The 20465-nt window shown below is 44.4% G+C and overlaps 1 protein-coding gene across 1 annotated transcript in view; it reads left to right on the top strand.

Moving 5' to 3' along the window:
* The window catches only part of Trpm8 (transient receptor potential cation channel subfamily M member 8), a 74490-nt gene extending 55592 nt beyond the window's left edge, over positions 1-18898 (top strand). The window contains exons 21-25 of the mRNA XM_057761792.1: positions 4332-4522; positions 10134-10233; positions 11435-11468; positions 15371-15466; positions 18720-18898. Of these exons, the coding sequence (XP_057617775.1) occupies positions 4332-4522; positions 10134-10233; positions 11435-11468; positions 15371-15421 (376 nt within the window). The 3' untranslated portion in view covers positions 15422-15466; positions 18720-18898. The remainder of the gene's footprint in view (positions 1-4331; positions 4523-10133; positions 10234-11434; positions 11469-15370; positions 15467-18719) is intronic.
* Positions 18899-20465: the final 1567 nt, after the last annotated feature.

Genomic DNA, 20465 nt, shown 5'->3' with positions numbered 1-20465 from the left:
TTTTACACACACACGCACGCACACACACACACACACACAAGTAAATAATACAAAAATTATTATCTTTGTAGAGCAATTTGATGCCATCCTCAGTTATCAGCCCTCCACGGAGGACTCCCATGTTGACTGACTGAATCTGGAGTGGACGTAAAAGAAAAAGAAAAAACTCTAGAAGCTGCTGCCATTCGGGAAGGTAGACCTCGGCTTTTAGGTGCTCATCTAGCTCCCTCATGATAGGTAAACGTGGGTTTTCATCATTTATCAGAAGTGCTGTTCCCAGGGTTTCTCTTGCCCATGAGGCGCAGAAGAAATGTTGTTCTGACAGGAAGGCCCTTGACGTTTGGTTCTCCAGAGGAAGAAATGAAACAGTGATGCGCAGGCTTCTTGAGGTGGAGAATGATAGCTCAAAGGCAAAGTTGTGATTGGCGGGTCCTCCTGCCTACCTCAGAGGTAGGGATTGCAGCGCTTCCCCAGAAGGGCTTGGGCCAAATGGACACACACACACACACACACACACACACACACACACACACACACACACACGATGCCCGATGGCTTGTCCCCGCCTGGACGTCTCTGCTCTTCCCAGTCTTTCTCAGGCTGTGCAAAAACAAGTGAAGGGTTGCAAATGGCTTCAGTCTGTCAGTTCCTGCCCTACGTGATCTGCAGAAAATAAAACGTGCTTCACTGAGTCTGAATGGCCAGTTCAGCCAAGGCACAAATCTCACCCCCAGAGGGCCTTTCTTCAGCATTTCTCTCGGAGCTCCCAGAGCGAGGACAGGAGGGGAGCTCTTGTGCTTCTTAACTTGCCGCAAGCATTGTAATACTCCTGCCTCCATCCAGACATAGCAATGTCTTTTGTAGGAAACATCCAAAAACAACATTTGAGGCCTCAAAGTGGACTTTTGTTTTGGTTTTTGAGTTTGGAGCAATCGGGATCCATTTGGGAATGGCTGCGTGAATTCGTGAGGTGCTCTTAGAGCTAATGGTTAGAATAAAGATGGTTGGCTGTTCCGGCGGGTTCTTAAGACCGAGAGTCACTAATCGGGGTGCTTCTGTAGATCTGAGCCGCTGCTGTGGCAGATGAGGCCTCTGTTCTTCGTAGAGAGCAGAGCCAGCTGAGGACCAGGGAAGATGATGATGACAGCAAGCAGAGCATTAGCCTTCCAGCAACCTGACCTACTTTGGGAAGGAATGCCAGGCTAGCTATTAGATCCGTTTTCTGGATCCTCAGTCCTGTTTGCTTTGTACCTAAAGCTTCTACTCTGAAACGTAGATGAAAGGATCAGCCGGGCAGCCCCTGGCATGCCTTAGGGAGCTTATGCAGGCGGGTAGTCAATAAGCGTGGGTTTCTAATTTTCAGAGGCTTCATTGTGCTCAAAATGTACACTGCCCAAATTGTCAACCACTTTGTTGTTAACCCAAAGTGACAAGTCATCCCATTAAACCCCTTGGAAACAGAGGAGAGCTATCATAACACCACACATTTTGCTCAACTGATATAGGATAGACCCGGGGATAGATTGCTAGGCCAAATCCCAGCTTCAACGCTTCAATTTGCCAGCTCTTTCTGTGCCTCAGTTTCCCAATCTGTTTATCATAGATGATAGCAGGACTTAGAGTTATTTACATATTAAATTAATCAACATAAACGGGCTGCCTAGAACAGCATCCTATAGGAACTGGGATGGAGCCCAGATGGTAGAGTGCTTGCCTAGCAGGTACTAAGCTCTATGTTGGGTCTGAAGCATCACGTAAGCCAGGTGTTTGTGGCTTATGCCAGCAATCAAGTCCTGAGAGATGGAGGCAGGAGGATGAATAGTTCAAGATCATCCTCAGCTATGCAGTGAGCTGGAGGTGCTTGAACTATAGGAGAGCCCAAATAGATCAATAGACCGGCTCCTGGCGTATTGAAAAATGTTTTCTATTTTATAGCCTGGGTGTTTTGAGAACTTGAATGTCATTACTATAAAGAGTTATGGGTAGAACGCAAAATTGACATTGTAATAATTATGTGCAGCACTTAGACTTCTTACGTGATGCTTGGGAAGTGGAAGATCAGGAGGCCCGAGCCCAGCTGGGAGACTAAAGATGCCACTCCTCCCCGGAGTCATGATTTATGTGGGGAGACTGTCCTGAAAGTATGAGTTTGAGCCTTGTTGTTTCCACTTAACACAGACAATTTTTCCAAAGCAGAAAAATTATCTATAAACCTGATTTCAGTGGCTGCATAATGAAATCACGCTCATCATTCATACTCAGGTGTGCTCTCGGTGTTGAATGTGCGGGCTGTTCTTTTCTCGTAGGTGAGGGGCACAGGTGTCTCTACCTACAGCATATGAGGAGCCACGTGTGTGTGTCTATTTCTGTGTAGTTTGTTTGTTTGTTTGTTTGTTTGTTTTTTAACTACCTCCTTGTCCCTAGCTTGAACACCCAGGAGTGAAGTCACTGGGTCAAAATGATGAAACTTTTTAAGGCTCCTTAAAAAAAAAAACTTTTATGTTGAGCAAAAAACATAAAATCAGCTGCTACACCCTCTTCCTACCACTGTCCTGCTATTGCTGAGTTCAACACGCGGAAAGAAACAGAGATCAAAGTGAGTTTCTCGGTGATCAGCAAAATTCAAAGAAATGGGAAAACGTAGTTCTGGTTAGAAAACTGAGAGTCCGTGTTTCCATTAAGAGACATTTTTTTTTTTTTTGGAAATGTTTTCCTTTTCCCTTTTCTAAACTGTGCCTTTCAGATTCTTCTGGGCTGCCGTGTTGTGTTTTTCACGGTGCTCACAGCTCCTGGAACTCCGTGGAGTCTGGCAGAGAGTTCCATCCAGCTTTCTGACACCTTATCAAGCGTTAGAGATGGGTGTGAATTCTTGCCTGGCTAGTTCCCACAATGCAGCTGCTGAACGCCACCTCACCCCAAGTAGTATGTACTCTACCCAAAGACACATGATCCCGGGCTGACTTGCTTAGATGAAATGCTTGTATGACGTTTCTAAACTGTGCATGGACTCATAAGTGGCCATCTTGTTCTTAGTTCTGTTAACTCCAACAGCAGCAGAGAGAGCTGTGCACTGCCAACTGATTGGCTTGTAATCTTCATAGTCAATGAGACAGCGTTGCTCCTTGGGTGGAGAGAGACAGCTCTTTCTCATCTTGCTTTCCAGAAATTGCGCATCTGTTAATTTCCGCATGTTCACTGAAGGGAAAAAGATCGACTCAGGATCCCCAAGACCAAGTTCTCAGCACAAAGGAGATTTATTTGCCCCAGAGGGACAGAGGACAGGGATAAGGGACAAAGACAGGAGATGGAGGATGAGAGAGAAGGGGAAGGGAACAGGGAGAGGGGGAGCAGTATTTGTCCTGGAAGGCAAAGAGTTGTCTGGGGATAGAGAGGAAACAGACATGGCATATAGGAAAATGGCAGCTTATAGAGGTACAAGGGGAAGCCTGCATTAAGATGAGGTGTTTAATTTTAATTAGACATGTTAATAAGGTGAACCAAAGGGGGATTTTGATTGCTGGACCTTGGTAGTCAGCCTTATAAGGAAAGATTGACCAAATAAGGGAAATGACCTTTAGCAAGGTAGAGGGAGCTGGGGAGAAGGGCAAGGCCTGCCACAGCGCGTGCTCGAGTGGGTTAGTGACCCTTCATCTGCAGTTCACAGAGTCAGATCTGCCCTTCTGGACACACCACAGGGCAATCCTCAACATTCCTTTCCAAATATAACTGTGTATGTCTGTAACTGGAATCTGTGCAGCTCCCAGATGACAGTCCCTGGTGATAGCTCTTCCTAAAGGCCTTCTCTCCTTCTCCTGCCGAATCTTGTTCCCCAGCCTTCCCCAGCCATGAGGGGTGGCCATCCTAGGGGCAGCCATTGGGCATCCTTGGGGCAGCCATTTTGGCATTTTGTCCGAGGCTTTTGAGAAATGCTAACAAACTCTCTCCAGATTGTTTCAATTAGACACATAATGGTGATAAAATATTCCTGAGGGAACTGCCTTCACTGGCCTCTTTGTAACTAGCACAATAACAAATTGTTATCAAAGGTTATCATTAAAAGGTTTGTAAATCATTATCACTTCGAAGTTCACTGGACATTTTTCTTGTGCGATCAAAACCAAAAAAGAAAATGGAACCAAAGTTAGATTCCCCACTGAGGTCAGTGGGTGGCTTGTACCAAGTTGTCCTGGCTGTGGTATCAACATGGACGCCTCCCACCTGCCTGGCCTAGGCCACCACGTGGCTGGCTGCCCAGCCATCTTACCACCATAGGCCAGTGGGGCGATAGACAGTGCAGATGGCTAAGCTGTGTCTTCCCTCTCCCCTGCCAGCTACACAGTGGGCACCGTGCAGGAGAACAACGATCAGGTCTGGAAGTTCCAGCGCTACTTCCTGGTGCAGGAGTACTGCAACCGCCTCAACATCCCCTTCCCGTTCGTCGTCTTTGCTTACTTCTACATGGTGGTGAAGAAGTGTTTCAAATGCTGCTGCAAGGAGAAGAACATGGAGTCTTCCGCCTGCTGTGAGTGAGTTAACTGGCCTGGCTCGGGTTCTGGAGCGGTGGTTTATTTCCGGCTGGGCTCGGGTTCTGGAGTGGTGGCTCATGTCAGCACTGTGCCCTCTGTGTCACTACAGTCAGTTCACTGTGTGGCTCTGAAGGTCAGGTGTCAGGCCAGCCAATGTGTGCCTCAAGGGACAGGGTGGGGTAGGAAGCTCTCCAGGGCTGCTGGCTATGGCTTTAGGACAAACATAATTATAACAGCAACATAAATAAGGTATTTTGCTAGTAGTCTTCATGGATAGTGTGAAGCTAGGACTTTGGTTTTAGGATTTCCTTCCTTCCTCCCTCCCTCCCTCCCTCTCTCTTTGCTTCTGTCCCTCCCTCCCTCTTTCCCTCCTTCCCTCTCTCCCTCCTTTTTTCTTTTCTTTTCTTTTTTTTTTTTTTGCCCACTACTACTTCTGGGAACTTATTTTTTGGAGAAGTTTAGCCAGACTGCCAACAGGATGAAAGGGTTTGGGGGTTGCTTTTATTAGTCAGCTCTCTATCACTGTAATGTACCCGCTCAGGTAATTAGCCTATAAAGAACAAAGATTCACTTGGCTCAGTGCTGGGCATTCCAGTTCAAGGCTGTGTGGCTCCATTGCCTTGGGCCTGGTGGAGAATATGGAGAATACATGTCAGAGCAGATCACTTATATCACTAGCCAGGAAGCAGGGGGTGACTCAGAAATGGGTCTCAATATCGCCTTAAGAGCACTCTGGGCCCCTTCTCTTGAAGGTGTCTCCACCACCCCACAGTGCCATCTTGGAGGGCAACCCTTTAACACATGGGAATTTTGGGGGGAAACTCACCCAACTGGTATCATTCTACTTCTGGCCCCCAAATATTCATGTCTGTCTCACAATGCAAGACACATTTCTTTATTCTTCTGGTCCCTGGCGTCTTCACTATTATTCCAGTATTGTTCAAACATCCAAACTCAAACGGCTCCTCTAAGATTCCATGAAAACTCAGGTGTGAGTCTTTGCAAGTATTGAAGTCACAGACTTCTCAGGTCCAGTGATGGGGGCAGACACAGATAAATATTTCTACCCCAGGAAGGAAGAAAGGATAGAAATAGGAAGGGGAGAGCGGCTCAAGGCAGATGAAAACCCAGAAGGACTAATTTCAAACCCCAGGCTCCATGCCCGGTATCTGGGGAACACCAGAGCAGGGTGACCTCCCAAAGGGCTGCCCTTCTCCTGTCGTTTCACTGCTGGCAGTCCACCGTGCAACTCTCCAGAGAAGGTTTCGTTTGCGCCTGTGGCCTCCAGCACACTGTTGGCACCTCTGTATTCCTGGGTCTCCATCACATCACCTCTCTCACGGCTCTATGCCTTTCTGGGGCTTGTCCTTTGACAATTCTTGACTGCATGAGGTGCTCTGGTCATTTGCCACAAGGTGTGTGATAAAATGGATATGAACTTCTACTATCAGATTTACGCATCATGTTGGGCTGACCACTTCTCTTTGATGCAATTCCAAATATTATGATTCTGAATGTAAAAATATCACTTTCCTAGATATGGTAGTTGGTGGCAATTATGGCAGATTTTAAGTACAGAGATCCATCGTCTGACCCTTCCCATCAAACTGGAGGCAAGATACTCATGGCTGACCTCCAGTCCCATCCCGAGACCTGACCTGCAGACTGACTTCCAGAATATATAGGCACCTCCTGTTCTCAAACAGCCTGCAGCAGGAAGGATCTTCACACTCAGCTTCAACAGTGTCATCCTGAGACATTAAATGACACTCTGGGGGTGTCATTAACCATTGCACATGTGTGGTTGCCTTTCTTGATGGAAGTATTTTGACAGTTTGGATAAGTGGCTGTCTTTCTCCCCATTGTTTTGCCTTGGAAAACAAACTGAGCCATTACTAACAGAAAGAGTGGAAGTCTTCATGTTCAGGGTGGGAACTGCAAGTGCAGGTCTAGAAGCTGAATGTCCTCAAAAACCACATCCGAATATCAAAGGCATTTAATGGCATGCCTAGGTCTCGGTTTGACTCCTTCCTGAGATCATGTAGATGAGAGTGTCTACAGGATCTGGGCGAAGACTGAAGGGCAAATCCAAGCCTTAGAAAGGCTTACACTTTTTTTTTTTTTTTTTTTTGGTTCTTTGGACAATGAATGAAAGTCATAATGAGGAAGAGGAGCTGGAGAGATGGCTCCATTGACAAAAGCCTTGCCTCCCAAGTGTAAGCACTTGAGTTCAAATCTCTGGCACACATGTAAAAGGTCAGACATGGTGGTGCATGCCTGTAATTCTATTGCTGGAGGCAGAGACAGGAGGGTTCCTATAGCTTGCTTGCCAGATATAACCATTCAGTGGGCCCCAGGTTCACTGAGAGACACTGTCTCAAAAAAAAACTGGACAGTGGTTGAGGAAAACACCCAATGTTTGTCTGTTGGTCTCTACACACATGTGCAAAGGTATACAGGTTATGTACACATAGTCTACATGAGACATGAACACACACACACAAGCACACTTTTATTTGTTGCAATGAGGATGGCTTGGACTCAGGATAAAGACAAAAGCAGAGTCTAACATTCACTATTTTCTGGAATTGGAATGAATGTTCTACAGAACTGTCCATTACATTGACTCGGGTTGGGCATCGACTGTTGGGCACTGGATGAAATAAAGGTCCATTCTCTCGGGATCTAGTACACTAAGCCTGGGATCTCAGTGTCAGGAAGGTAGATCAACTCCTGGCTTCAGACTCGGCTTAAGGAGGAGGACAAAATGCATCACATGAGGCAAGATAAGAACATCAGCTGGAATCAGACCCCCCCCCCCACCAGCCAATAAGAAGGAGTTTCATCTTCAGGAAGCAAACAGGTGTGTCACAAATGCTTGTTATTTATCCATCTCCCCAGGGAGACACTGGGAGAGAGATGTTCTAGGGACGGTTGGAAGAAGCAATGGTACCTGTCCTCTTCCAATAGATTTTACTCCCAGAAGGACACTAAGAAACAGAAGGACAGGGCCCCTCTCCTTAGTGGTGCTGATGATAGAGACAGAGCCCCATTCCCTCACCAGAGACTTTCCAGCCAGCTGAGTTACTCCATGTTCCTTTGCTGCCTCTTGCAGAAGACTAATTCTAGAGACCACAGCACTCTGCCTTTCCTAGGGACTCCAGCTGGCAGCTCACTCCTGAAGCGTATTTTGTGTTTGCTTCCAAATGATGGGGAGGTCATTAATTTTGAAATTGCCCTTCTTTAGAGGAAAGACTATAAGATTTTTTTTTTCAAATAATTCTTAGAATGTCAGACTCCAAACTTTCTTTCTTTTTTATCCCCCCTTGTTTGACAATACCTTCAAGTCAGAAAAATATATGCTGCTTGGTAATTGCATTTTTAGAAAATTTATTGTTTCTTTTCTTATTTGGAAGGCAATATAGACTCTTTATAGAACATTTGAAAAACACAGGAAAGCACAAGTAAGGATTGTGGGCAGATAGGACCAGCATCCAGAGATAAATATCAATAGTTATCATTGATTTCTGTGGGAATGTATATTGCCTGGAGGATAGTATGCAAAAAATTCGTAGAATAATTGGTTCATTTATACAGCTGATAATGCATCATAAACATGTTTATACCTATAAACAAATAATGTCTATGCTAAGAATTTTAACTATGAGATATTCTGGTGTATGGATATACCATAGTTAACTTAACCAAGCCCTTATTGTTAAATATGTAGTTTGGTTAGGCTCTTCAAGAAAGATTTATTTTTAATTTTATATATATATATATATATAATATATATAAATATATATATATTCATATTCTGCAGAGGATAAGGCACTTGATGCCCCTGGAGCTAGAGTGATAGGCAGTTGTGAGCTGCCTGACATGGATACTTGGAACTGAACTCAGAGCCTCTGGAAGAGCAGCTAACATGCACACCCACTGAGTTGTCTCTTCTGGTCCTAGTCTGATTCTTAGTAATATATGAGGTTGTGATAAAAAGTGGTATATGTGCATTTTTTGAGAACATGAATCATTTTTATGTTAATTCTAGAAGAAAATGTCTAGATAAAGACTATGTATTATCTCTGATTCCTTGGGTAATGGTCTCCCACAACCTTCTCATCCTCTCTGAAGTTGTAATAATGGATGGGCTTTTTCTATAAGATGGGTGGGTGCTTCTACATATTTTTGCTGGTACAAATATGAACTTTAGAGCCTGCTAATTTTTCAGTACCCTTGGTGAAAATGCCAGGCCACCATTTCACCTAGCCTCTCCCTCGCTTTTAAGGAAGCTGGCCATTTTTCTTGGCTGTTTGTCGTTCTTCTGGCTTCTGGTGTCCAGGAGCTTCAATCTTGTATTGTTGAGCTCTAAGATTTACTTTGAAGGAAAGACATTGGAAACTACTCCAAAATGCACTTGAAAGGAAATAGGTTAGGAACTGTTTTGGAAAGTAATAACAGCCATTTAAAGATAAAGGCATGTTTGATTTTGGAATTTTCTCAAATCCAGTCACTCACGTGTTACTCTGATCTCCAGTTAATTTTTTTTCAGTCCAGTAAGGCATTAGAGTTTGTAGACTCTAACATGAGAATGCACACATTTAAACGGTATGTTAAGGGTAAAACCCACACAAATTACTGGGTTTGGTGGTGCACACCTTTAATTCCAGCACTCCAGAGGCAGACGCAGGCAGATCTCAGTGAGTTTGAGGCCAGTCTGTTCTACCAAGTGAGTTCCAGGATAGCCAGGGCAGTTACAGAGAAACCCTGTCTTAGAAGAAAGAAAGAATGAAAGAGCGAAATAACAAAAGACAGCAGAAAGAAAGAAAGAAAGAAAGAAAGAACAAAATAAGGAAAGAAACCTGACCAAATAAACAAATCACAAATTTATTTCAATTATTGTGTGGCCACTTACACAAACATCTCTTTCCTGTTTCCATAAATTCCTGGAGTTTGGTGTCCATTGCAAACATTAATTATCTTAATGATGTGGTTTCTCATTTGGCCTCCATCCGAAAGGCCCAGACACCGTAAGAAACTGAAGTAAGAATCTCCCTGGAACAGGTACCAGGCTAGTTTGTATAGTTGGCCCTGGCTTAGAGGAAAGGGGAAGAATGCTTCACGGTCCACCCCCAGACCACCTGTCTCAGAGTAGAATCAATGTCATCAGATTGGCCTCCTCTATAAACCTCCTGACTTTAGATTGGGAGTTCGAAAACATGTAGTAAGCGTCCAACCAAATGGCTTAGTGTTTCCATGTCATCAAAACAGAGGAGTAGGACTCACCAAACACGGGCACCCAAATCATGAGTGGAATGATGTAAGTCTTAAAAGACACAGGCAAGTTTCAAATGGATCTCTGTTTAGAATAAAGATTGCTTTCTTAGTTCACACAGGCAGCGCCCACCCTCATTCTTGCTGAGAAATCCGTTAATATTCCATCACTCTGCTTCTGTCACTGGTAAGAGACGGTAGCCAGGTCTACTGCTAGAGATCAGTCTAACTGTCTTAGTCCCAGAGTCTCTCAGATGCCTGCCTGGAAGGCGTTGGTTAGGAAATGGAGGCAAACGAGACAACCTGAATGTTTTTCTTTTCTCATTCTTTCAGGTTTCAGAAATGAGGACAATGAGACATTGGCATGGGAGGGTGTCATGAAGGAGAATTACCTTGTCAAGATCAACACGAAAGCCAACGACAGCTCAGAGGAGTATGTCAGTCATTCACTTCTGAAACAAGGCACCCTTTGCATATATAAACTGGAAGGACAGAGACAGCTTATCTGAGCATGCTCAGTAAGGCGTGTTTCCATTGGCGAGTGACAGTACTGCTGAAGCAATTGTAGATGACAAATACTTAGACATACGCCAGCCACTCCCTCAACACAAGCAGAGATCACACCTCAGTTAATCTGATTGTTCCCCTAAAGAACATGGGGTAGAAAGGGGTCCCAAGAGGCTATATCTTTCTCTTGGGACCGTGAGATATCCCGTGTTCAAGGCACTGAGATCTGAGCTAAGCCTTTAAGGGCTGAGTTGGGTGGTAGTGCATGCCCTGAATCCTAGCACTCAGGAGGCAGAGGCGGGAAGATCTCTGAGTTCAAAGCCAGCTACGTTTACAGAGTGAGTTCCAAGACAGCCAGGTCTACACAGAGAAACTCTTGTCTTAAAAAACCAAGCAACCAAACAAAAGAAGATGAGGAGAAAGAAGGATAGACATTAGCACCCACAGAGCCAAGAAACAAGAGCCACAGTTGCAGAAGTGAGTTCCAGGAAGACCCAGAGGCCATGGGTAGTTGTATTATCTTTCAGGAGCACGCCACTGGCATGCTTGTCTCTGCAATGCTGAACAACAGAGGTAGAAGGTGGCTTGTTACAAGCTATCTCTGGCAAGTGCTGACTATCATTTTTAAATTGTGTGGGACTTTTATAAATCCCTATGTGACCCATTGACTTTTTATAAATCCCTATGTTTCACTTCTTCTAAGAGTTTAGCACATCTCCAAATCTACTTTAACCAGTAGAAGTAAATATGGGTACAATTAATCTCTTTGCTAGAATCCACACAACTACCAGAGGGTACACTGCTCTTTTTCTTGAGACAGCGTGGATGCCTGTATTCTAGACTCACGTATTCTGGTTATGGAGGAAGGCAGATCTTCTGAGTCAACTTTCACCACTGCTGTCAGCAGACACGCATGACTTTTCCATCTGTCTAATTGGGCTGAGAAAGGAATTCTGCTTTGCTTGGAGATGAGGAAGAAAATCGGAGAGATCAATGCAGCTGATGCTGGCCTGAGCCCAAACTGAAGACTATACACAATCTGCCTTCTGTCCTTTGAAAGATGAAAACAGGGCCAAAGAGCCTCCCCCAGACTCTTTCTCTTAGTTTATTTTCTGATTTCCTTGCAGGATGAGGCATCGGTTTAGACAACTGGATACAAAGGTATGGCTCAGAGTCACAGAAGCATTTATTTTATCTTTAATGCCTTTGAGTTTTCAGCTATAGGGTGGTCAGAAAACTAAAGACATTCATTGTTTTATTTTTTTTTTAAATTAGACATGGTTCTGTTCAGCTGTCTGCACAACTCAGCTAAGAGCTGGGGACTGGGGCAGAATTGCTTCCTATTCTCCCAGCCCTCTAGTAGAAGAGCACAGAAGTGCCACTTCTGTTAGGTTTAACTGTCAACTTGACATAATCTAAAGTCACCTTGGAAGAGGGTCTCAGTGGGTAACTGTCTAGATCAATTTATCCTTTGGGCATATCTGTAAGGGATTATCTTAATTACATTAATGGAAATAGGAAGACCCGGCCCCTTATAGGTGGCACCATACCCTGGGTTTGGGTCCTAAACTGTATAAGAATAGAGCTGAGGTTATGTATGCGTTCGTTCTCCCTGTTCTTCCTGTGGATGTGATGTGACGAGCTCCCTCAAGCTTTTGCTGCTGCGAATATATTTAAGGTATACAGGCAGGTGTTTCCATGCATGTATACACTGCAAGATGATTGCCACAATTCAGTGTTGGAAGCCCTATCTACGTAGTACAGAGCCTCCCGCATCCCACGAGCTGTCTCGCTGCCCCTACCTCCCTTTCTGTCACCTTCTCTGTCCTCTTCCCACCCTGAACAACCAAAATTCCCTCCTTTCCACTCATAGAAATCTGGGGATCATGTTTTGAATTTTTGTTCCTAGAGCAAGAATTTAGCATATTTTTGCTTTCCTTTTAAATTGCTTTTATTTTTGAACAGCTCCATTGAGATATCATTGACACAAATTCAATATATTTGAGGTATACAGTTAGATATTTTGATTCATGTATACATTGCAAAATTAACACCACAATCCAGTCCAGCTAATTTACATACTTGCATAGTTACTACCTGCATATGTCCTAGGATTCAATGTAAGACCTATGATCACAGCACATCTCATGTATGTAGACGATATTAATGTCTAGATGGATATTAGCATATGAATACAGTATAATAATGGCCGTTCTCTCCTCCGTGTACAGTAGATCCTTTCATATTCCTCCCTTCCCTACCCCTTTTGACTATTTTAGGCTGACCATGAGAGTGAGATCACATGGGAGGGGGTTGACCATCTGGGCCACCTGTGTCCCTGCAGATGTAGGGTTTCCTTCCTTTCTTTAGGGTGAAACTGTTCTCCACGGTGTCCATGAACCACATTTTTCTTTATCTGTCAATCTGTTGCCTGGCACTTGGGTTGTTTCTGTGTCTGTAGCTGGTGCTTCAGTGAACAGGTCAACATGGGCTGCCTCATCGTCCTGACATCAGCTCTTCAGCTGGGTACCAGGAGTGGGGGAGCGAGGCCGTTTTTAATGTTTCCAGGAACTTCTGTATTGTTTTCCACAACAGGAATACCAATTTTAACAAATTTATTCTGTTTTTTTTTTTTCCAGGAAAGGTTTTTGGTGAAGTCTTTGTTATAAGACATTACTTAACACCCCACACAAACAGATCTAGATAGCTTTTACTTCCTTTTCTTACCTGATCACATGGGCTACAACTCCCAACACCGGCTAGAATAACAGTGGCGAGGGTGAGCAGGCTTGTCTGACGATACTAGAGATGATGGGGTATTGGATAGGGTGATAGGATTCTTTCTTCATCGTCTTTATTGTGTCTAAGAGTCCTTATCTTCTTAAGTTTCTATTGTGAAACAGATCTAGAATTTTTCTGCCTTCAATGCATGGATCATGTTGACTCTGTCCTCCATTTTGTTCATAGCTTACCACACCCACTGGTTTTCTTTTGCTGAGCAGTCCTTTCATCTGTCTGTCTGTTTTTTAAGTCAGGGTTTCTCTTTGAAGCCCAGGCTGTCCTGTAACTCACTATGCAGACCAGGCTGGTCTTGAACTCACAGAGGTCCGCCTGCCTCTGCCACCTGAGTGTTGGGATTAAAGGCGTGCACCACCACCACTGCTTGGCATGCAGAGCCAGTCTCATATCCCAGGGACCAATTTCACTTAGTTGTGGTGCGTGGTCATTTCGATGTGCTCTTGAATTGAGTTCCTACTATTTTATTGATGTTTTTGCATCTTTATTCACTGGGATGTTGGCTTGGAGTTCTCTTCATTGTCTTTATCAGACTTTGGAGCCAGGGTAATGTTGGTCTCATACATGCAGTCCCTCTTCTGTTTTGTGGAGAGTCTAAATGGGATTGGTATTTGTTCACCTTTAAATGTCGGATGGTAGATTCTCTCGTGAAGCCACCTCTCTGCTCCGGAGCTGTTCTTTGTTAGGATCGTTTTGAGGCCGATTCTGTCTCCTTGTTTGCTCCTGGTTTGTTTGAGCTTTATGGTCTTTACAAATAATGATCCCATTTTAATTGTGTGTATATGTGTGCATTTTAATTGTGTGTATGTGTGTGCACATGCAGGTGGGTGCACATGCCACACTGTGGTGTGAAGCTCAGAGAACAACTCTTACAGTCTGATTCTCTCCTTCGACTATGTAGGCCTGGGGGATTGAACTCAGGTCACTAGGCTAGGTGTCAGGTGCCTTTACCTGCCGAACCATCTTGTAGGCCCTGGGTTCTGTGATCTCTATTCAGACTCCTTAGGTTGTATGTATCTAGAGAAGCCCCTGGCTAAGCAAGGTTCCAGAACCACTGTGGCTAGCAAGCTGCCCTTGTGGGAAACGAAGAGGACTGGATGGAGGTGCTTATTTCACGAGACATCTGTTTTATCTGGCATGTGTGATGGCCTGTGACCAGCCTGTCCCTGGAGCAGGAGCTTTGTATGTGGTGGCAGGTGCCTTTGTGCCCATTGGCTAGCCAGGGACAGCTTATACCTGTCTGCCCATCACTCTGTTGCAGGCGCCTGTTAGACTGTGTTCTCCCCACATCTGAGGAAGATCCAGGCCTGAGCAGCCCCTGGTTCTTTAAGTCTGCACACCACTCCAACAGACACAGCTTTTATTGAAGTCTAGCTACAGATTTGTTGGTTCTGTTTACCTTTTCACAAAACTGACTCTTAGTTTTGCTTATTTTCCTTTTGTTTCTCCGTGTCACTTCTTTTGCTCAGAGAGTCTTGTGCTCTCCTTGAAGTGGCTTATTAATAGCATTTTACTAGTAACAAAATCCCCTGGGGAGGGGAGCAGAACCCTTTTCCATCTCATTATAACTGAAAACAAAGTTATTCACTGCTGACCTGAGGCCTAGAAGTGGCCTCTCACTGTGCGGTTTTCAATGAGGCCGCCGTTAGCAACCACGGTTTCTCTTTGTTCTTTCTTTCTTTTTTAATTAAAGGAAGAGGCTCGCACTGGAACCGGGCCCAACTTCAGCACACATCCCTCGCATCCCACCCCAAGAAGCTAGGAGCCAACTCCACAGAAATTAGAACTTGTCCATGCGCTTTTATAAAGGACATCAAAGTGGCATGTGACTTAAAATGAGGCTACAGACCTCATATAATATGCAGAGTAATCTTATGAATCATTTATGCAAGTTATATTTTGGAGTTTACTGGTTATGTGTTAGGAGGCATACCGTTATATCTTGCTAGTATCTTCATAATTTTTATTAGCACTACATTTTTATATAGCAAAACTTCCTTCATATCTACTAGCAGTGTCTGTGCCCATTTGCACACATTCCTCCTGTGCTGTCATCATTTGTCGGGTCTAAGAGGAAGGAAATCCTTTGGATGTGCATTTCATGAAGCTGATGTCGGTTTGTCTGGTAACCGCTGACCATAAGTTAGCAATAGGCAGGGTCTGCCTGCCTTCCCCGGGTTGCCTTTACTGGTTAAGGGACTTGTCATTTCAAATGGAATGTTGGAAACTTGTCCTAAGACCGAGTTCCGTGTCTCTCCCTTCCCAAGCTTAACGATCTCAAAGGTCTTCTGAAAGAGATTGCTAACAAAATCAAATAAGCTACGTGAACGGACCCTCGTGGGGAGAAATCAAGGAGTGACAAGGTGAGTTGGCTAACGTCTTTCTTCTTTGCTCTAAAAATTTCGGCGTTTTAAGGATAGTTTTCAAATTGTGGTGGTTTCCCACTTGTTTTATTTTCATATGTTATCAGCCTTGACAATAAAGCATTGTACAAAACAAACCAAATAAGTCGCAGTCTAGAGACGAAGGAGTGGAAGTTCCTGCTCACGACCCTCCCAGAGGGTGGCTCTAGGGCACAGATAGCCTACAGGGTCTGTCTAACACCTGCCAGCCTTGTAGCCGTTTTCACATACTGGAATGAGGTCATACTGACTTAATATTTGCTATTTTTTCTTCCTTAATGCTTTATCATAGAAATTTTTGTGAAAATGTGCCTAAAATGTTCCTTAGTCTCACGGCTTCTTATGTCTATTGCTGTGGGGTAGGTAGGCTGATCACCTTTTTGCCGATGAAAATGGTTCCAGTTAGGCATGGGAGGGTTGTAACAACAGCTCATTTGCACAGTGACGTGTAACTCAATCCATTGGCAAAAATGAACTCAAGGCTTCACTCCAGCCTCTCGCCATTTGCTTTGATCATGTCCCCCCCCCCCAACCTGTCCACATCCTGAGGCCAAATGTTGAATATTTTAGGAGCATGGGGAGGAGGGGAGAGAGGAACATAATTATGGGTGTTCCATTAGTCTACAAGCAAACCGTAAGGAATAGAGACACAGCGAGGAGTTGCCTGCTCCGTTAGTATTGACAGAGTGTGGCAGAAGGGTCAGAATTGTGATGTGCTAGCCGCTAGCCCCTTGCGCTGACATCTCATACTGCCTCCTAATGCTGGCCTCTTGTATTCATGTCTAGCATTGGCACCCTCATGTGGAGCCCTCACACTGACCCCTTGTGCTGGCCCCTTATACTGCCCCTCACACTGACCCCTTGTGCTGGCCCTTATACTGCCCCTCACACTGGTCCTTCGAGCTCATCCCTCATGCTGCTCTTTGGCACTGGTCTCCTGTGCTGCCCTTTGCCCCGACCCTTACTTACGTGCAGTAAGTACTTGGACTGCAGAGTTCCCCTCTGCAGAGAGGTCATGCTGCAGGGAAATCCTGTGTCTTTGGCCATTCATCTGTGTTCCTGGGGTCCTGGCAGTCACAGCTCATATCTACAGACCTCCGGTATGGAAGACTCACACCTGATAGGATACGAAAGCTGAGTGCCACTTCCTGAATGTGCTGAAGAATTCAGGCCTTGAGTACTCAGGGGGAATCCATTTTGACACCTTCACAATGATGTTTAATTTAAAAAGTTGAAGTTTAAAATACACTGCACTGTAGCATGCTTAATAAAAAACTCAGAAACAGATATTGGGGTTCATCCTGAAGCTCAGAAAAGCAAAAATAGCCAGCCATTGGCTCTTACCTCTACCTCAGTTTGAAATGGCAATCCTGTCTCCAGGAATCTCAGAATGAGACTGTTTCTGAGAGCTCTCTCCTCCCATTTTGTATTCCTCTCTAGAGCTGGGATTAAAGGTGTGCACCACTACCACCCGGTTTCTGTGGCAAACTAGTGTGGCTACTGGGATTAAGGTTGTGTGTCACCACTGCCTGTCTGTAAGATTGACCAATAGGCTTGTTTTACTCTCTGATCTTAAGGCAAGTTTTATTTATTAAAATACAAATGCAATATCACTACACTGCACTTTGGATTTTGAAACAGTTTTTTCTTAATGTATGAACTGAAAAAAAATAGGAAGGAGCAGACAAAACAATTCAAATGATAAAATAAATCTAAATGTGATCAAAGAGTTGAAATAATCACAAAAGGTTCAAATCCATACTAGTACACCCACCCAGAAAGCTCTGATCTCAGTCTGCCTTTCAGCGCTTTGGCTGTGAGATGGGCAAGCAGACTGGCCTCCCACCCATCTACCCTGCACTTAGCCTTGGCCTCTGTTAATATGCTCAGAACAAATGAAAGGGTGGATAAAAACAACTTTTGAGGGTGTGACACTTACTCTTGTATGTGTGCACCATGTGCTGGTGTGTGCAGCCTGTGCACTGATACACATACATGAACACACACTAATACATATACTGATACGCTAGTATATACTAACACACACAATAACACACTAACATACACTGACAAACATACTAACATATGAACACACATTCTAACGGGCATTAACATACACAGAGTAACAAACACTAATACATACACTCACACAGGCAGAAAAGGAAACATATCCCATGACTTTCACCTGGTGACATCTTTGGAAACAATGAATTTGTCAAATGCCATCTTTGTATTCTTTTTACTTCTAGGTAAGTTCTTTCTTGATATTCATACCCTTAAGAAAGTGTTTGACTGAGTGCCAGTCCTAAGTGGCTCAGACAAGTCTCTCAGTGCTTCTTTATCTAGAGGGCTCAGGATTTGCAACCTTTCCCTGGGACAATATGAACGGGCAGAGAAAGTCAGCCTCAGGGTGAGAGCTGGGACGGGTGGGGGTTGGACAGGCAGACAGGTGTCTGACACTTCTATCTTCACCCTGTGCCAGCCTTTGGTCCATCCCCTTGTGCCTGTTTTTTCGTTCTTCCACACTATGGCTAGAAGACTCCAGAGCAAGACTCAAGTAGGCAGCCTCTCTCTCGGGGGTGGGGAGTGGAGCGGGGAAGGGGGTAGGTCCTTGGGGATAGCCTGTTTTCCAAAGAATGGGCCTGGCTGCATCATTTCACTTTCTTTTTTCTTTTCCTTTTTCTTTTTTCTTTTTTTTGGATTTTTCGAGACAGGGTTTCTTCGTAGCTTTTGGTTCCTAGCTCTTGTAGACCAGGCTGGCCTCGAACTCACAGAGATCCGCCTGTCTCTGCCTCCCGAATGCTGGGATTAAAGGCATGTGCCACCACCGCCCGGCTTTCACTTTCTTTCGAAAAAGAAAGCAAGCTTTTGATGATCCTTTGTATGTCATTTGAAAACTGCGTTTTGATAAATGTTCTAGATTTCAACTTGGCTATTTTATATTTTTTAGTTAATTGACTAAGAGCTAAGCTAATAAAGTCCTTATTGGTTCTCTGAGACTTCACTTAGAGGGGATGAGCTGGATCTTGCTCAGTGAACCTCACATAGCTCACAGGGTCAGACTCCCAGACAAGCACAACTAGTGTGGCAAAACTAACCTCTTGGCTGTGGTGGCGTGCTCACACTTCTCCCCAGTCCATTTTGAAACACCTATGCTGTCAGAGAATGGAGCCATGAAACTTATTCTGAGTTCACCATTTTCTTGTTTTCACAGGTGAAATCAGTCATCTGGATTGGGAGGCTCACAGGACACTGATGGACTGTGCTGCTATTGACCTCTGAAGGAGAACTTTTCAGGTTCCTGGGCCAGTGACTCATTGTCACCCTCGAGGGCAGACATCAGGGAGCAAAGTGTGTGGAGGACTTTGGATGTGAAGAGGGTTGTAAAGGATCACGTGTTCCTCCGTGAGGATGCCTGCACTTTCTTCACCTTAGAGCCTCGTGCTGGCATTAAGTGTTGATGTGTCTGCTTACCTTCTTTGTCCCTTGAAGTTCCACATCTTTGTTCCGTGCATCTCCCATGATGGCGATCCTGGCCCTGATGTTCCACCTGCACTGTTGTTATTTCCTGCTTTTCTCTTTCCTGCATTGTATGATGAACTCGACATATTGTTAAAAGTCCTACCCAGAATCCCATCAGGCCATCCTCTAAAATGCCCTAGGGCAACTTCTCCTTTCTCACACATCAAAAAGGGCCACCGTGGCAGTGACTTCCTCTTGGGTTCACCAGGACTTGGGCTGAAGAGATCATCTATTCTTACCAGTGTGAAAAGTCACCCAAGGGGATCACCTGAGAGGAGTTCTTGCTTGTTTTGTTTCCGCTGGCTGTGCCCCTCCTCCACTCTTAGTATTTCCCCATTAAAAATAGCAGATGGATAGTACAGGGAATTAGACGGTGTAAGTGCACATAAGCAATCTCCCACTCCCTCGTGTAACTATTGCCCACACTTCTGTGTGTTTGCTCAAGACTAGCTTTTTCTATGCATGCTATACTTTACTTTTAGAAATCTTAACATCATCTACATATACAGTTTTATAGAGGCCTTCTCAACAACGATTTTATCAAAGATGTTTCACAGTCTTCACAAGCAGTATCAGTAAGTCGGTAATATTCAAACCTCTAGCAATTTCCTTAACGTAGGTCATTGATAGCTGATTCCACTTGGCCATTGAAATGAACATTTTTGAGCATGAGTCTCCTTTCTGAATTAAGACCATCAAGAGAGTTCCTATCTAGGATACTAGCTTCTTTGAAATATCTGTTGATTATCAAACCACTTACAAGGCTTTTTTTTTTCATCAGTGTATAGCAAAATAGGAATTATTAACTTATGTATAAGGCATAAAATATGTGGAGCTCTCTATCAAGACATGGTATTATATTTAACTTCCAGTGGTTATCTCAATGAACGCTCTGCTCCTAGCCTTCTTGAACCGTGGTCCCTGTGCTCCAAAGAGATGTTCTGGGAGAGCAGAAGGCACTTTAGCATTTGTAGTTAGCTTTTAAGCTTTTCATAGACCATTCACTCAGCAACTGAAGGAGCGACCCTCAGCAGGAAGTCATTAAATGAATATTTAGATAGAAGAATGACTGAAGCATTAATCCGGATAGATGGATCTATTTTTATTTGGTCTGGCTGGCTCTTCGCAGTGCTAGCAGAGACTGGAGGAATAAAGGACGCTGTTACTTAGACCCACTCTGGCCTTCCAGGACTCTCGCTCTCAGAGTTTCAGAAGCAGGGAGGAGATGGGGCAAATTTACACAATGAGAATGGCCAACGATGGAAAGCCGAGCATTTCTCCGTTGGTGAGAGCAGCCCATGTCCATTTCACCCCGATGAACAAAGTGCTTGCCTTGGCTGAAACCAACACAAGAAAGGGTCCATCCTCCCCATAGGGATTTGCAAAAAATAAAATCTATGGCAACACAAAGACTGTGTGGACATTAAGTCCCAGGCCC

Source organism: Chionomys nivalis, chromosome 2, assembly GCF_950005125.1.
Source record: "Chionomys nivalis chromosome 2, mChiNiv1.1, whole genome shotgun sequence".
Lineage (NCBI taxonomy): Eukaryota > Metazoa > Chordata > Mammalia > Rodentia > Cricetidae > Chionomys > Chionomys nivalis.
Note: the sequence above shows the minus strand (reverse complement) of the source record. Positions and strands in the feature narration are given on the sequence as shown.